A 17,959-nucleotide genomic window follows, 5' to 3' on the forward strand; every position below is an offset into this window, starting at 1 on the left:
TACCTTCTTAATGGAGGTAAGTAACGCAGAGACAATACAGCGGAATCAATAAATGTTTTTGTTATTGCTGCAGCGAGGAAGAGTCTGTGTTATTATCACTGCATTTAGTTTTCTGTTTGCTTATCCCATTAATAGAGTTCTCTGAATTAATACTGATAAATTATTCTGTTCTGCTGCATCCAACGCACATGTTCCTTCTAATTGTCATCTAAAAAAGATTGAAATGATAGTCACTGCATTCAATTCTCGCAGGGGAGGACACACGGAACAGGTTAAAAAAAGAACGGGTGGTTGCAGTACACTGACATTTGTCAGTCGCTGAGGTTCGACTGGGGATGCTCTCAGGTACCGGTAAATTTGATAGATCTCCATGTATATGACATAAACCATGATAAGTGCTAAAGTTTGATAAATGTATTTATAACTGTATTTTATAATGGTGTTTTTGTTAATAAAAAGGCTACAGTGTCCAACATATTCTAACCTAGAGCTGCATATCCGTATTGGTATTTCTCTTGTGGGTATTGGGGCATATTTTAAAGTGTCCTAACCCATATTCATTACCCTAGTCATGCATGGTGCAAAATTTAGCCAGGAGATGACCCTCTCAGCAGTAATGTAACCATCTTAGAGCCAGGGTATGCTGGACAGCGTTGAAGGGATTTTCTGATCCAGGTTACCTCTGGGGAGGAAATAGGGGTTGGTGTAATGGCAGGAAGGAGGTGAAGGGAAAGTGAGCCCTAATCTACCCACCGCCCTGTCCCTGCCTACTTGCAATGACCCGCCCTAGGCGACGGGGTACAACTGGGCGGCGGTCCCTACGCTGTCTAAGTGCACGGGAGAACAAACAGGGAACACGCAAGGGAAGGGGCAGTAGCCCACGGAACGCCGCGAGGAAACGGAGCGGTGAATGAATAGTCAGGACCAGGATGAAGTGGAGTATACCAACGTGAGCACGGAGAAAGAAGCAAGCCAGGGGCAAAGCGAAGCAGGTTAAGCGGAACTGCAGCAAGGCAGAAGCACGGCAGAAGCAGGCTGGAGCAAGCAGCAGTGGGGCCAGGAATCCAGAAGAATTACAAGCACTGAGGAAGAGAACACGGCAGGTAATAAAGGACAGGGGGCGGAGCTAACTCCGACTGACCAGGCCGCGATAGGCTCTCCCACTCCTGAGCCTGCCACCCTGGTTGGTGGGAGACGGTGTCAGTCTAACAGGTCTGGCCTCAGGTGTGGATTGATTAATCCCAGGAGTATACCTAGACGTAGTACCTGGCAGATCCCTAACAGTACTCCCCCTTTTATGAGGGGCCACCGGACCCTTACTAAGAGGACCCGGTTTAGTAGGGAAGAGAAGGTGGAACCTCCTGATCAATACCCCAGCGTGAACATCACGGGCAGGTACCCAAGTCCTCTCCTCCGGCCCGTATCCTCTCCAATGGACCAGGTACTGGAGGGAGCCCTGGACCATCCTACTGTCCATAATCTTGGCCACCTCGAATTCCACCCCCTCAGGGGTGAGAACGGGAACAGGAGGTTTCCTCGAGGGGGACCAGGACGGGGAGCAGCGTTTGAGGAGGGAGGCATGGAAGACGTCATGTATGCGAAAGGATGGGCGCAGCTCCAGACGGAAGGATACAGGGTTGAGGACTTCAATGATCTTATAAGGTCCAATAAATCGGGGAGCAAACTTCCTGGACGGGACCTTAAGGCGCAAGTTCCTGGACGACAACCAGACCAAATCCCCGACGACAAACCGGGGGTTAGCAGAACGTCTACTATCAGCCTGAATCTTTTGTGTGCTCTGGGACGCCTCTAGGTTCTTCTGAACCTGGGCCCAGACTGTGCACAGTTCCCGATGAACATCCTCTACCTCAGGATTATTGGAACAACCAGGGGAAACGGAGGAGAACCTTGGGTTAAACCCGAAATTACAGAAAAACGGGGAGACCCCTGACGAGTTACTGACCCGGTTATTCAGGGAAAATTCAGCAAGGGGAAGGAATGAGACCCAATCGAATTGACAGTCAGAGATGAAACACCTTAAATATTGTTCCAGGGATTGGTTAGTCCTTTCCGTTTGGCCATTAGTTTCGGGATGGGGGCTTGTAATTATGTAATGGCAGGAAGGAGGTGAAGGGAAAGTGAGCCCTAATCTACCCACCGCCCTGTCCCTGCCTACTTGCAACGACCCGCCCTAGGCGACGGAGTACAACTGGGCGGCGGTCCCTACGCTGTCTAAGTGCACGGGAGAACAAACAGGGAACACGCAAGGGAAGGGGCAGTAGCCCACGGAACGCCGCGAGGAAACGGAGCGGTGAATGAATAGTCAGGACCAGGATGAAGTGGAGTATACCAACGTGAGCACGGAGAAAGAAGCAAGCCAGGGGCAAAGCGAAGCAGGTTAAGCGGAACTGCAGCAAGGCAGAAGCACGGCAGAAGCAGGCTGGAGCAAGCAGCAGTGGGGCCAGGAATCCAGAAGAATTACAAGCACTGAGGAAGAGAACACGGCAGGTAATAAAGGACAGGGGGCGGAGCTAACTCCGATTGACCAGGCCGCGATAGGCTCTCCCACTCCTGAGCCTGCCACCCTGGTTGGTGGGAGACGGTGTCAGTCTAACAGGTCTGGCCTCAGGTGTGGATTGATTAATCCCAGGAGTATACCTAGACGTAGTACCTGGCAGATCCCTAACAGTTGGTGACTGTGTTTAGCCGATCCAGGAATGGGTGGGGTAGTTGGCGTCTGGATTAAGAGCTCTTGCTGTGTGGTCCTTCCCCTACAGCAGTGGTTTCCAAGTGTTCGAAAATTACAACTCTCAGCATGCTTTCATAGGGGATGCTGGGAGTTGTAGTTTTGCAACAGCTGGAGAGGCACAGGTTTGGAGATCACTGCTCTGCAGTATACACCTCTTCCGACTAACTTCTATTTAGTCACGTGTGCGAGTCTTAGCCACAGGATTAATAACAGGGCCACATACACATATATACCTTGTAAAGCGCAGAGAAGGTCCACCTCAGAAGCAGATCAGATCGCGGGAACTCCAGTGTCAATATACTGAACTACGCACTGTTGTACATATTGAAAATACAGATCACCTATTTTACGATTAGATTTCTCATGGTAAAGGGATCAATCTAATGGTGACACAGGAGATGAAAAAGTGAAACTCCAGTGTGGAGATAATGGAAATAACATTATAAGAGCTTGCTTAACTAGCATTGGTAAGAGCTTCTTTACTTACAATTATACCTACAAAAATGTGATAATTATTATCAAATCATAGCGGAGTCTGGTTGTCAAATTACATAATGTAAGTGACCGCTGTGGCTTTGAGGTAGTTTTACTTTTATTTTTAAAATTCATAGTGATGAACTAGGCATGCCATTTCTCAACAGAAATAATTTTCTTTTAACCCTTCACTGACCAGCCTATTTTAGGTCTTAATGACCAAGCAATTTTTTTCATTTTTCCATCGTCGCATTCAAAGAGCTATAACTTTGACATAGCTGTAGGAGGACTTATTTTTTTGCGGAATGAGTGATATCATTCGATGGAGCCATTTTGGGGTACATATAATTTTTTGATTTAACTTTTTATTAACTTTTTCTTGGTGGGGATAGAAAAAAAACAGCAATTCTGCCAGTGTTCTATGCATTTTAATTTTACGCCGTTCACCGTTGGGTCGGTACGATTACGGCGATACCACATATGTATAGTTTTTTTATATTTTACTACTTTTGCACAATAAAAAATACTTTTGAACTACATTTATTTGTTTTTGCATCGCCGCTTTCCGAGAGCTATAGCTTTTGTATTTTTCCGTCAATGTAACCATGCAATATGGGGGCTTTTTTTTTTCCTGGACGAGATGTAGTTTTCACTGGTACCATTTTCGGGTACATGGGACTTATTGATTAACTTTGATTATTATTTTTTGGGGGAGCAATGGAAATGGTTGTGTTTTGCATGTTTTTTTTTATGGTATTGCGGTTTAAATAACATTAACTTTATTGCTCAGGTCATTGTGATCGCAGCAATACCAAACGTGTATTTTTATTTATTTTTTACACTTTTACAAAACAACCACCTTTTATGGAAAAAAATGGTTTGATTTGTTTTACTGCACACCTTCTTTACTAATTCACATACGATCTTTTGATCGCTTATATAATGCTGTGGTATACTTCGTATACCAAATCATTATTGCCTGTCAGTGTAAAACTGACAGGCAATCTATTAGGCCATGCCTCTGCCACTGGCTAATAGCCATGGCAGGCCTGAGAGCGCTTGTTAGGTCCCCGGCTGCCATGGTAATCCATCAGCGGCCCGCAATCGCATTTGGGTTAAACAGCCGCGATCTAAACTTTGATTGCGATTATTAAAGCAGGAGCCCAGCTGTAATAAGAGAGTTAAGCACCTGCTTCCGGATTTAGACTAGGCCGCGGAAAAAGGCCACGGCCTAGCCTAAGGCCCGTTGGTGACCACCGTGAAAAGGCATGTTGGTGGTCACTTACGGGTTAAATTCAAAGGTAATAGACCAAAAATATAGCAGTTGTTTTCTTTTTTTAAGTAAAGAAAAAAAATGAAAAATCTATTTCACAGGTGGACACTGAGAATTTTATATAACATTTTAAAAGGAAATGGAAACACTTGTAAAAATTAAATAATTCACACAAAAACTTATGAATTTAATCCATCCATTAAGTCTGACATCTTTAAATATCTGAGTGCAGTTTATTTTAGGCACTGCTCTTCAAAAATTTCATTTAATAGTAAAAGATGGCTGTTATGAATACACAGAAAACTAATTTAAAACTTTTTTTCGTCTTGTACAATGTCCTATGGTAATTGTTGGGTATTGGATGTTTTGCAGAAATTCTGTGAAAAACTCTCTTGGCAGGAAGTTTTTAACTCTTGTTCTCTTCCTCTGGACTGTGAAATCGTTTGGCCACAGCAGTGATCAGCGCAGCTCCCTTCCCACTGCCGTCTTCAGAGAGGATAAATGTCACATCACATTGTGGTGACAACTTCTTCACAGTTTCTTGCAAGATTCTAGAGAAACTAAGAAAACAAGAAAGAATGAACGTATCTGAAAGCTGTCAATTGTGAGCTTGTGAATCTGTTGGTGATAAGGGAAGCATAGGTATCCTTGGTAGGCAGAATTCATGTATATTATTGTGTGTACTATTTAAAAAAGTTATTTACACCAAACTTGCTAAACTTATGTAGTTAGCAGGGCACATCTTGGACTTGGCAGTTAAAGGCTAGAGTCCCACATGCAGTTTTTGATGCAGTTTTTTTGAGCCAAACACTGGAATGGATCCAAAAGAGAGAAGTGTAAGGCTTTCATTTATAGTTTTTTTTTTACCTTTTGGACCTATTCCTGTGTTTTGGTTAAAAAAAACAACAAACTGGATCAAAAACTGCTCTGTGTGAAACCAACTAAGGCTATGTTCACACGGAGTATTTTGCAGAGTTTTTTGACGCGGAAACCGCGTCGCAAAACTCGGCAAAAACGGCCCGAGAACGCCTCCCATTGATTTCAATGGGAGGCGTCGGCGTCTTTTTCCCGCGAGCAGTAAAACTGCCTCGCGGGAAAAAGAAGCGACATGCCCTATCTTCGGGCGCTTCCGCCTCTGACCTCCCATTGACTTCAATGGGAGGCAGAGAAAGCGTATTTCGCGCTGTTTTATGCCCGCGGCGCTCAATGGCCGCGGGCGAAAAACGGCGCGAAAATCGCCGCGAAAATCGGCGTGCAGGGAGAGGAAAATCTGCCTCAAAGTTCCAAACGGAATTTTGAGGCAGATATTCCTCTCCCAAAATACTCCGTGTGAACATTAAAAAGTAAAATATCAGTATTTTCTTAGGTTAGATGTTGGTATCTTAACACGAATAAACAACATATTTGCCACCATTAACACTATCTGGAGCCTTGATCTTTGTGACAATATCATCCAATCGGGCAGCCTGAGGTTGTGGTACATCCTTACCAGGTCTGTATACTTTTTGTTGATATATTGTGCCAGAATGCGCCACCACCACCCTAAATGGTATAATAGCTGTTTTATGAACAGTCGGTTAGCTGACGGCTATTGGCCCTGAATTACCCAGTAACAGGCATGTTTAGCTCTGCTTAGCAGATATGGTATCTATGTGCGTGTTACTTGATATATGTAAGTACATTTGTGTCCAATTATATCTGTAGTTTGCAAAGGAACCATTCAGTGCTAACTAGTACTAACCACTGAACCATGTAAGTTACAGTATTTTGCAGAATAGGTAAAGTAGAGAACTGTAGAAAAACTGTCCAGAGCAATTCTGGAGCAATATATTGTGTATGTTGATTTCTATCCCTTTGTAGTTTATTTGATCCATATAGTAATACGTACTGCGGATGTAACTTATACAAGGTCCCATCTACACCAACTGTAGTTTTAAGATTGTCCAAACCACGGTTTTCTCTGATTTTGTCTACAACTCCAGCCAAGCCGGCTCCACATAACTTTGCCGCTCTCGTTGACACTGCACCACAAACTCCCTTCACAATGATACTGTCATCACATGTACTATCTAAACCAAGCTGTTGAAGGATCTTTCGGACCTGGAGGAGAGCTAGACGATCACTGTGAAAACAAAACCGTAGTGAGCAGTGATAAATATATACAAAAATGACCGTCTTTATAAATGCGTAGAGGAGTGCTGAGACCCTATAAAGTATGCGCAACATGCTGAGTAAGTTATAGGAGAGGGTACATTATTCCCTAGAATTCACAACCCAGTTGCTGCAGAACAACTTTTTGAAGAAAAAAAGAGCTTCTTGTCCATTATATATTAATTGATGAATGTGAAACGCCCAAATCTTTTTCATAAAGAAAATCTGCAGCAGCTGTTTGATGTTCATACAAATATTATTTACAGAGATGGAAAGTATTATATTATGATATTAAATAACTACCAATTATTTAATATAATGTTCTTATGATTTGGGATTGCTCCCTATAAAATCAAGGGCGATCTGATGCCAACCCTGTAGGGATGTGGGGAACAGTTGTTTCCCTGAGGAATTATTGTCAGAAAATTCTTGGTGTTGAGAGGGCAGCTAGGGGGAATAAGACTATTTGAGAGTTTTGGGAAATAAAAACATAATGCACTCTTAATATATAATCCTAATGTATTTTTAAGGTGCAGCTTTACTTAATTTATATGCTAAAATGAGTATAAGGGATCTCAGAACATATAACCTTTCTATTTGGGACAAAAATTTTGTTTCAAATATTCCTTTAGTCCTCAGCCGTTCAGAAATCTGTCCTCGGAATAAGAGGTTTCGTTTGGTTAAGTCAATCAGGATCTGTCTCACGATTTCTCCGAGGTACATTCCACTGGTCATCTTTTCATATCTGTGTACAACATATTCATAGATAGGAAGACAAATTATTTGCAAAATACGGTACAAGTAAATTGGAAATATTTGGTACATGGTATTTTTTACAATTATCAAATCACGTATTTCACATGTACAACATTCACATGAATAATTTTCTTGTCTTTATTTTAATAATTTTAAGCAACAGGATGTGAAGAGACCAATAAGAGATCATTTCCCCAAAATATCTAACAAGCCCTATTTGTTAAACTACTCAGGATCATACACTTAATAACAGATATTTTCCTAATAGTTTCAGGGGTGCTTGGGAATAGATAGTTAGGTAGCCTTAGGCCCTATTCACACACTTTTTTTGCAGGCAGAAAAATCTACCTAAAAATTCCTTCAGGAATTTTGAGGCAGATTTTGACCTGCCTGCAAATTTTTGCCGCAAATTGCCTGCGGCCATTGAGCGCCGCAGGCAAAAAACGCTGCGAAAAACGCTTTTCATTTGACTCCCATTGATTTTAATGGGAGGTCAGAGGCAGAACCGTGGCAAGAAAGAGCATGACTCACGCCTCAGTCTCCCACTGAAATAAGTGGGAGGCGGTTTCGGACATTTTTTGGTGCTGATTCTGACGTTTTTTTGCCTCCAAAATCAGTGTATAAAAAACTGTGTGAACTGGGTCTTACTATGCAGGTCCCTAGGAATGTTGGGTGACAACCCCTTTGGAAGCTATAATGGTGAACTCTTTGGTTGTCTCCCAACTTGCTGTAAAAACAAATGGCAGAATAGATGTAATGACTCACGGAAAATCCCAGTGGATCGTGCTATTCACCTTTACTATCCCCATTTCCCACTTACATTTGTCTCTGTAGGGCTTCAGCATAAACTGGTTTTCCACAACTTTATTTCCTGACTACACAAGTACAGAGATCCTGAGCAAAAGTTCAGAAGCAGTTGCCCATACAACTATCGGGTCTCAAGTTACAAGAAAAAGCCACTAAAGTCCTAGTTAGTAGTCTGGCCAAAAGATAGACAGCAGCATGGCACCAAATCACCAGGTAGGGGCCTAAACATAGTTCACACAAGGGTGCAGGAACCAGAAAAGAGTTAGAACACAAGAGTCGAAGGAACAGGCCTGGTCAGAACATTAAGATCAGAGGTCTCTCACAAAGGGAGCACGTAGCGGTACAAAAAAGGAGCACTCAGCAGTTAAAAAAAAATAACAGGACATTACTATAACTGGCACAGGTGCCAGAGCTGAAACAAAATAGAGGAAGATGTCATTTGATTGGCGTAGGAGTGTCTAGCTGTCTGTCTGGCATTCTATATCATGCCGGGCTCTTAAAATAGTGTAAGGTGCTTCTGCAAAATAATACTGGGGGGGGGGGGGGTCGGGTTGTACAACTAGTAACAGTAACATCAGATATATTCCATTTATATAAACCTTCACTTTTTAAAGTATGTCAACTTTAGATCAGAGGTCTCCAACTAGTTGTACCATGTAAGCCACATCTAGCTTTGAGTGGTGGTCGGGAGCCACATTCAAATGCAATAAATGGAGGATAGACATTATATATACGTGAGTAAATAAGAAATTCTAAAATTGCAAATATTTTAAGAAATTTGAGTGTGAAATGTGGAACACTGGCACTCTTTAGGGGTTTAGGATGTATCAGCAATATTGTCATAGAGTATGTCACATTGTAACCAGTGCATATGGTCATATCTAAGGGCTCCTATAGAGAGCTACAAAGTTGGGGACCACGCGCCACATGTGGCTCCCAGGTCACTGGTTGGTGACCACCGCTGTATATACTTAAAGTATAAGATTAAATATATAAAGCAGGAGATGCCCGTGGTAAGTAATTATGTTGCAGCTTTAATTTTCCCAAAAAGCTTCTGAAAATGAGACATGGAATCTGATTGGTTTATATGGGCGTTTTACTTGTACTAGTTTTGATAAATCTTACTCTATAAGTTTAAAGCAATTTTACCTTTGTTTTCCAGAATTTAATGAGTTTTCATCCACATGTATGTCGTATTGTGTCTGGATATCAGAAAGACAGCCATTATCCCCAAATCCTCCCCATTCTGTGTTAATACACATTTTGCCATTTTCTCCATTTACTAATTCAATGTTCTTCATTTCTTCCATATAACACACATTGCTCCCAGTACCTGGGGATGAAAGGCATACCTCAGAGTATATAGAAAAACATGTGGTTCGCGCTTGTAAAAATTACCCCCCCCCATGACCTTTGTTTTACTATGTAATATTTAGGTATTTATGATGACACACTGAGTTCCTACTGTTACACATTACAAAAAGTTGTAGGAACTGTGCCACTGTATGATGCCCCCATGAAATACTGTATCCACCCCTATACGCATGCAATAGAAACCTCCATGTATCTCATTATAAAATCAGAGGCAAAGGGAAGTACAATACAGGCCCAAGGTGAAGAAATGGTACAATCTGAAAACAGAGTAACCGTTTGAGTAGTTTGGGTGGTGTGAATAGTAATGACTACTTGATGCCTTTTCTATGATGGGCGATGAGAGGCTTTAATTCTATGCACCACCTTGTCACGGGCATAGGAGCCACTAAATCGAGTTTGGCTCTTGGTGGCTTGATTACACTACACAGGGCAGGGATGAGGAGTAGGTGACCACCTAGGGCACCACTTCGCAACAGGCATGGGCGCAATTTTATTCAAAATAAATGTAAAATAATTTTTGGATTGTATGGTGGCATGCCATGCAGAATTAAAGCCTGCTAAGGCTGCCCCATTACCCAGCAGAACACTTGACCAATGAGCCTCTCTGGTACAAGACTGATGGAAACGCTCAACCAATTTTACAAATTGATCTTGATTCTCTAATAGAAATCTTAATAACATTTCACAACTTTGTAGAACTTCAGGACATTTCTCACTTGTAGTTACTTTGCAAATAGTTCTTCTAATATTTTATTCAAATAATTACCTGCAATGAGCCCAATCTCACAGTCTGGATCTTCATACCCACAGGTCATCATGGTTCCCACTGTGTCATTGACAATTGCCACAATGTCTAAGTCAAACTCCTTCAAAGTAGGATGAAATAGAATACAGATGTTAGTGTACACAAGATAACACATGAATTTGAAGCCAACACATGAAACCACAGGCACTACTGCTCCAGCCCTCCTGTGTCAATGCTGCAGATATTATTTGCCTCTTATCTGGCAACCCAGTCCTGAGCAACCCTATTTTCTTCCTGTAGATCTAGATTCTGCTTGGCTGCAAATTCTACACATTACTCCCCTGCAATATTGTGGCAATACAACTCATGTAGTCCTTTGGAGTTACATAATGATAGTTTTTTTTTTCTTCTTTTGTTATAGCAACTTATCCACTCAGCAATACATATCCCTACCACTGTTTACTGCTACCAGGGACTTTATCCCGTGTGGAGACATCTCGATCCCTATTTTACTATTAGGGATACCTTGTCCCTCCTTCACAATACCCTTCGTGCTCTTGCACACGACAGAGATCGGGACGTGAAAAACGGTCCGAGTGTCGGCTGGATTTCCCGGCCCGACCACGGTACAGGTGTCAGGGACTCCTGGCATCATAGACATTTTATGATGCTAGGAGTTCCTGCCTTCCCAAGGAACTGCTGTTCCGTACTGGACAAAATGATACAGTACGGAACAGTAGTTCCGCGGGAAGGCAGGGACTCCTAGCATCAAAAAATGTCTATGATGCCAGGATTTCTGTTCACCTGTACCGTGGTGCAAGAGGTATTACTCCCAAACCTCCTTCCGTCTTCATCACTCTATACCCTCGCATCCATTTCATGGACTACCCTCATTTTGTACCCTCTATAAAATAGTATTAAACCTTCAAATCTTTTATTTCTTATTTAGGTAAACTACAGGCAACACAGGGTAAGTAGAGGACAGAAACATGATAACTGTTTATTTACTTATTTTATTTCTATATGTTGCCATTTTTAGTGTTCTATTCTACTTCTATTTCTTATGAGTCTTACCATCTTTACCGACATTGGGGTCTAGATGTCCGTCATGATGTTTCCTCACTAACCACAAAGTAGCACATGCAGCATCTCAAATCATCTTGTATCACAAAAACATATACTGTAGCATCTTGAGGCATACTTACATTCCTTCTCTTGATGGCTTCTCTCAACATATCTACTACATCGTGTCCTTCACAGTCCGTGGCTTTAAAACCTTTTGTCCATCCAACCAATGTTCCCTATCAAATACAATTAAATTGCAATTATTTAAAAAGTTTTTATTTTTGCTTTTAACAACAAAATAACAGTTAACATTGTACAGAATGGCGGTGAATGGAGCACCAAAACATGGGAATTAATGGCAAGACAAGTATGATATAGTTTCAGGATATGTGCTGCAGAGATATCAGATGTAGAAATGACGTAGTACATAAAGGTGTGATCATCGCCATCCGACAATAACTACATCACCTTCACACTTCATTCAAACATGTGCACCACCTGACCTTACAATCCCCCAACCCCTGTGACAACCAATAAAATATTAAAGAATCTCCTGTACTCACTACAGAGTCAAAAAAGGAAAGCTCCAATTTCCTCCACTCCCCCCGCCAGGTCAGGAATCTGTCCATGCCATCCAGAGACAACCTTGTCAAAAGGTCTAAGCCTCGAGGTCTGAAGCAGGGTGTATGCCTGTGTAAGGGGTTTGGGAAGGTTCGGGGAACCAAGTACTCCCTCTAATTTAGAGAAGCACAACACAGGGGCTAAGGAGCCAAATTGTGCCACAAAGGCGTGACACAGTTAAAGGTAGAGGATAAAGGACCTTCTCAGGATCGCATGACGTTCCTCTAGCACAAAAAAATGCACAAAACCAGAATCTGCAAACTAAAGTTGACCCAGAAACTTGATCCAGGCCCCCGCCCACATCCTTCACCGGCAGAGACGCCAGGTGGACAAACATGAATTAGACCAAAGGCAAAGCTATCCATGAGTATGACCTGTGCAATCTTCCAGATCCGGGCTACTGTTTGGAGTGGAAGCCCCGCTGCGCAAGAAGATTTATATATGTATAACAAATACTAACAGAGGCCAAGTAGTAGAAATAAAGATTAAGCGCTGCAATTCCACCCAAATGTCAAGGGGCTTGTAAAAGATTAGGCTAAATCTAGGAGTACCACCCTACCAATATAAAATGCCATCTAGGTATCTAAAAAACATTTTGGCCAATAATATAGCATGAAATAAGTAAAGAAATTTAGGGAGGTAAACCATTTTAAACAGGTTAATCCTGCCATACAGGGAAAGAGAAAGAGTGCGCCATGAGTTTAGCGGTCTCTCAGTAGTTGCTATCAAGGGATCTAAATTAAGTGCAGAGTATTATAGTAAGTTAAGAGAAACTATAACCCAAGGTATTTAAATTGGGTGGCGACCTGTAGGGAAGCGGGGAGCCTCTGCCGAGAGCGATACAGAGAAGAAAGGGGAAACGGAACAGACTAAGACCAGTTTACCAGTAGTCTCGACAAAGAGCCAAACTCCCCAATCAGATTAAAAAGAGAAGCCAGGGAAGGAACGTCATCCGCCAGATACACTAGAGTCATCAGCATACAGAGACACCATTTCAGTAATGGGACCTCTAGAGATTACCTGTATAGTGGAGGACTGACGAATAGCTAGAGCAAGGAGTTCTATGGCAAGGGCAAATGAAAAAGGGGATAACGGACACCCCTGTCGAGTACCACATCCAAGGGGAAGGAGTTGGAATATTGCAATTATTTAAAAAAAAAAAAAGAGGCATATTCTTCTACAGCACATTAGATGTGAATGGGCATATTACAATGACACACTAACTTTTAGAACATCAGATTTTTTTTCAGTGACTATCCTTTAAGGATGTCTTTTAAAGGAGACTATATAATTCTGTATATATTCGTAACACATCCTAGTAGGCTACACATATTTAGTACTGTTAAAGAACCGCAATCTTAATATGGCATTACAAGTGTTATAAACCAGCTCCTTTTTCTGTGTCTCATTGCCTCATAGGCACATTGCAGAGTCTAAACACATGGTACCTTGAAGGAGCATTTGATTGTCCGGGGTGTAGGGTGGGCCTTGTGTCATCATTCTCCACTAACTGACTGAGGGGAATAGAGAGGGGTTGTATGGCTGATCCTGGAGAATGTTCACTGGGCACCTGATGTCTTATTAATTGGATATTCTATGCTTTATGGTAAATAAACCAGAAAACATAGTTAACCAACAACATTTCTGAAATAATTATTTCTCTAATAAAGAGAATTGGTGTTTTTTATCTTCATACATATTTATTTCTTACTTGGAAAGCTGGTATTTGTAATTTATTTATTTTTTGGGAGCTTTTAGATGAAAGGGCAGTCACAGACTCGGCAGTGTGACCACTTGGTTGAAAGCTGGCAATAAACGTTAGATATTATTGGTGGATCCTGAATTTGTATATAAGTTACCAGATGCCTGAAACAAATCCAACCGTATGACTCCAAAAGCTTCTCCTGCAAAATTCATATGAATGACAGACTTTTGGCACCATACGGTTTTCTCCACCCTGGGCAAATTCAGTTTGGTGCCCTAGCTCTATATTTACTGTAAATATCAAGGCGTGGTTCCCCTTTTGTGTATACATTGTGACTGATTTTACTAAAATAGTACCATAATTTACTAACAGAGCATTTAAGATACAGTAGAACTAGATAACCATACCTTGTCAATTCGATCTTGTTTACATGGGAAGGAAAATGTAAATCCCAGGGGTAATGGAGCGCCTTTAATTCCCATATAATCCAAGAATTCTGCGATACATTCCACAATGTGGTCAAACAACTAGAATATAAAATAATCTGTTATTAATAAGACATTTATAAGGTATACAGTGGATATAAAAAATCTACACACCCCTGTTAAAATGCCAGGTTTTTGTCATGTCAAATAATCTGTACAAGATGAATCATTTCAGAACTTTTCCCACCTTTAATGTGACCTATAATCTGTACAATTCCATTGAAAAACAAACTGAAATCATTTAGAGGGGAAAAATAAAAATAACAAAACTACAATAATGTGGTTGCATAAATGTGAACACCCTCTTATATTTGGGGATGTGGTTGTGTTCAGAACTAGCCAATCACATTTAAACTCCTGTTAAATAGTAGTCAGTACACCGCTGCCGTTATTTAAAGTGATTCTGAGTAACCCCATATAAAGTTCAGCTGTTCTATTAGGATTTTACTTCAGTCAGGAGAAGGGTACCAAAGAATTTCCAAGGCATTAGATATACCATGGAACACAGTGAAGGCTGTCATCAAGAAATGGATTACATTTGGCACAACAGCGACATTACCAAGAACTGAATGTCCCTCAAAACTTGATGAAAAGACAAGACGAAAATTGGTCTGGGAGGCTACCAAGAGGCCTACAGCAACATTAAAGAAGCTGCAGGACTTTCTGGCAGGTACTGGTTATGTAGTGCATGTGACAACAACCTCCCGTATTCTTTATATGGGCTGTGGGGTAGGATGGCAAGTCGGAAGCCTTTTCTAACAAAGAAGAACATCCAAGCAATGCTATGTTTTGCAAAGACCTACATCAAGTCTGCCAAAAGCATGTGGGAAAACGGGTTATGGCCTGATGAGACCAAGGTTGAACTTTTTGTCCATAATTCCGAAAGGTATGTTTGGTGCAAAGCCAACACTGCACATCACCAAAAGAACCCACAGTGAAGCATGGTGGAGGCAGCATTATGGAGCATGGTGTGGGCAGCATTATGCTTTGGGGCTGTTTTTCTGCAGCTGGAACTGTGGCTTTAGTCAAGGTGAAGGGAATTATGAAATGTACCAAATATCAGTCAATATTGGCATAAAACCTGCAGGCCTCTGCTAAAAAGCTGAAGATGAAGAGGAATTTCATCTTTCAGCACGACAACAACCCAAAGCATACCTCCAAATCAACAAAAGAACGGCTTCACCAGAAGAAGATCAAAGCTTTGGAATGGCTCGGCCAGAGCCCAGAACTGAATCCCATTGAAAATACGTGGGGTGACCTGAAGAGGGCTGTACACAGGAGATGCCCTCGCAATCTGACAGATTTGGAGCGCTTTTGCAAGGAAGAGTGGAACAAGTCAAGATGTGCCATGCTGATCGACGTCTACTCAAAAAGACTGAATGCTGGTCATAAAGTCAAAGGGTAATTCAACAAAGTATTAGTTTAAGGGTGGGCATATTTATGCAACCACATTATTTTTGTTCTTTATTTTTCAACCCTAAAAGATTTCAGTTTATTTTTCAATACAATTGTACAGATTATAGGTGACCTTAAAGGTGGAAAAAGTTCAGAAATTATTCATCTTGGACTGATTTTGTAACATCGCAAAAACCTGGCATTTTAACGGGGGTGTGTAGACTTTTTATATCCACTGTATGTCACATTGAATATTTGAGGATGTTTAACTTTTATTAACATTAAAACTTAATTCCACTCAAAACCTAAAAAAATCATGTAAAAATCAGATTTAAAGGGGTCCAAAAGGCTATGTTTGGTATGGTCCCCTCACTCATTGGTGTGACAGCCAAGGTAGTATATACCTAGGAAGTATATACTGCAGATACTATGTACAGAATGTTTTTCATACTGCAGCTGCTATGGGACCCAACAACGAAGGAGGCCTATCTCCACATAGAGGTAAGGTGCATTATTGATGACTATGGAAGATAGAAAGGGCATGGATAATTGAATGTGGCCTCATTTTAAGTTTTAGTATGGAGCCCCATGGTAACCCCATGGGGCCCCATGGCATCTCTGCTGAAACTGAAGAGCTTTTAATATTCATTGATTTCTATTTTGATCACCGCTGATCACTAGTTCCATGAGCATTAGCGATGATATCATCAATCCCAACAGATTCAAGATTTACAGCAAATCAGTGACTCACATTTTAGAGAATCAACAGAAAGTTGATGGTGAAATCAATTCACTGGGCCTCATATGTTCGCTTCCTGGACCTCAGATAGTGTGACATGGGCATAGTGGGATATTGGATTAACCTTTCAGGTTTGAAGTTAAGGTGCCCATATACATTAGATGAAATGTAGAAATTGTAGGTATGGGGAAAGAAGGAAGAGTAGAGCACGGTGGGTCAAATGTCGCCTTCAATTATTTATATTGATACCGACTAGTATAATAGGAGAAAGATTTTGCTGTGCAATGTCCCCTTTTATTGCCACATTTTTAAATTATTTTTATTATTATATATATATAAAGTGTGTTAGTACTATAATACTTTTACAACTTTATTATAGGTTTCTTAATTGTATTATTTTCAAATTCCATTGGTTAGGAGGCCTGTTGGTGGCTTTTCTCCTTCAATGGAAATAAGAGAGGGAGTGCTCCGAGGGTTTGTATTGTGACTGTGATATCCCCTACGTGTGCACACCGCAAATGGTTATAGCCTGTCTCAGTGAACAGCTGATTGGTCACCGAGTCCGTCTTTGTTATATATGTTCCCAGCGTTGCCGCTCCGATCTCTAGTTGAGCAGCAGCGCTAGGATAACAGCTTTCGCTGCGTTTAGACAGACAGACTGCCCGTTGGTAGTCAACACTACTAACTGGTGGGGTTTAAAGATTGCTGGCTGTATTACGCCTGCATTATTCGGAGTATCAGCCGTGAGTGCCGCGACGTCATCCGCACTCGACGGCTAAGTGGTGTGTAGTGATATCGCCACTACTCTCGTTCGTTCCCCGGAAGAAGCTGACTCAGTTCAGTGAAACGTACGTCGGGACTATACCGACCCTGATAGTAGGGAAAGATAAATGAGGGAGAGATTAGTTCAATGATAAATAAAAAACGAATCCTACCGCATCTAGAGGTTCGCTCCTGACATAGTGGGAACGAACGAGAGTAGTGGCGATATCACTACACGCCACTTAGCCATCGAGTGCTGATGACGTCGCGGCACTCACGGCTGATACTCCGAATAATGCAGGCGTAATACAGCCAGCAATCTATAAACCCCACCAGTTAGTAGTGTTGACTACCAACGGGCAGTCTGTCTGTCTGTCTAAACGCAGCGAAAGCTGTTATCCTAGCGCTGCTGCTCAACTAGAGATCGGAGCGGCAACGCTGGGAACATATATAACAAAGACGCACTCGGTGACCAATCAGCTGTTCACTGAGACAGGCTATAACCATTTGCGGTGTGCACACGTAGGGGATATCACAGTCACAATACAAACCCTCGGAGCACTCCCTCTCTTATTTCCATTGAAGGAGAAAAGCCACCAACAGGCCTCCTAACCAATGGAATTTGAAAATAATACAATTAAGAAACCTATAATAAAGTTGTAAAAGTATTAGGCTATGTTCACACGGGGTCTTTTGCCGAGTTTTTTGACGCGGAAACCGCGTCGCAAAACTCGGCAGAAACGGCCCGAGAACGTCTCCCATTGATTTCAATGGGAGGCGTCGGCATCTTTTTCCCGCGAGCAGTAAAACTGCCTCGCGGGAAAAAGAAGCGACATGCCCTATCTTCGGGCGCTTCCG

The 17,959-nt window shown here is 41.8% G+C and overlaps 1 protein-coding gene across 1 annotated transcript in view; it reads right to left on the reverse strand.

Moving 5' to 3' along the window:
- Nucleotides 1-4,751: 4,751 nt before the first annotated feature.
- Nucleotides 4,752-17,959, reverse strand: part of LOC142663862 (hexokinase HKDC1-like) — a 39,458-nt gene continuing 26,250 nt past the window's right edge. The window contains exons 12-18 of the mRNA XM_075842695.1: nucleotides 14,128-14,247; nucleotides 11,535-11,630; nucleotides 10,351-10,450; nucleotides 9,360-9,543; nucleotides 7,237-7,392; nucleotides 6,385-6,618; nucleotides 4,752-5,056 (exon numbers count right to left, since the gene is read on the reverse strand). Of these exons, the coding sequence (XP_075698810.1) occupies nucleotides 4,903-5,056; nucleotides 6,385-6,618; nucleotides 7,237-7,392; nucleotides 9,360-9,543; nucleotides 10,351-10,450; nucleotides 11,535-11,630; nucleotides 14,128-14,247 (1,044 nt within the window). The 3' untranslated portion in view covers nucleotides 4,752-4,902. The remainder of the gene's footprint in view (nucleotides 5,057-6,384; nucleotides 6,619-7,236; nucleotides 7,393-9,359; nucleotides 9,544-10,350; nucleotides 10,451-11,534; nucleotides 11,631-14,127; nucleotides 14,248-17,959) is intronic.

This window comes from Rhinoderma darwinii, chromosome 11 (genome assembly GCF_050947455.1).
Source record: "Rhinoderma darwinii isolate aRhiDar2 chromosome 11, aRhiDar2.hap1, whole genome shotgun sequence".
Classification (NCBI taxonomy): Eukaryota; Metazoa; Chordata; class Amphibia; order Anura; family Rhinodermatidae; genus Rhinoderma; species Rhinoderma darwinii.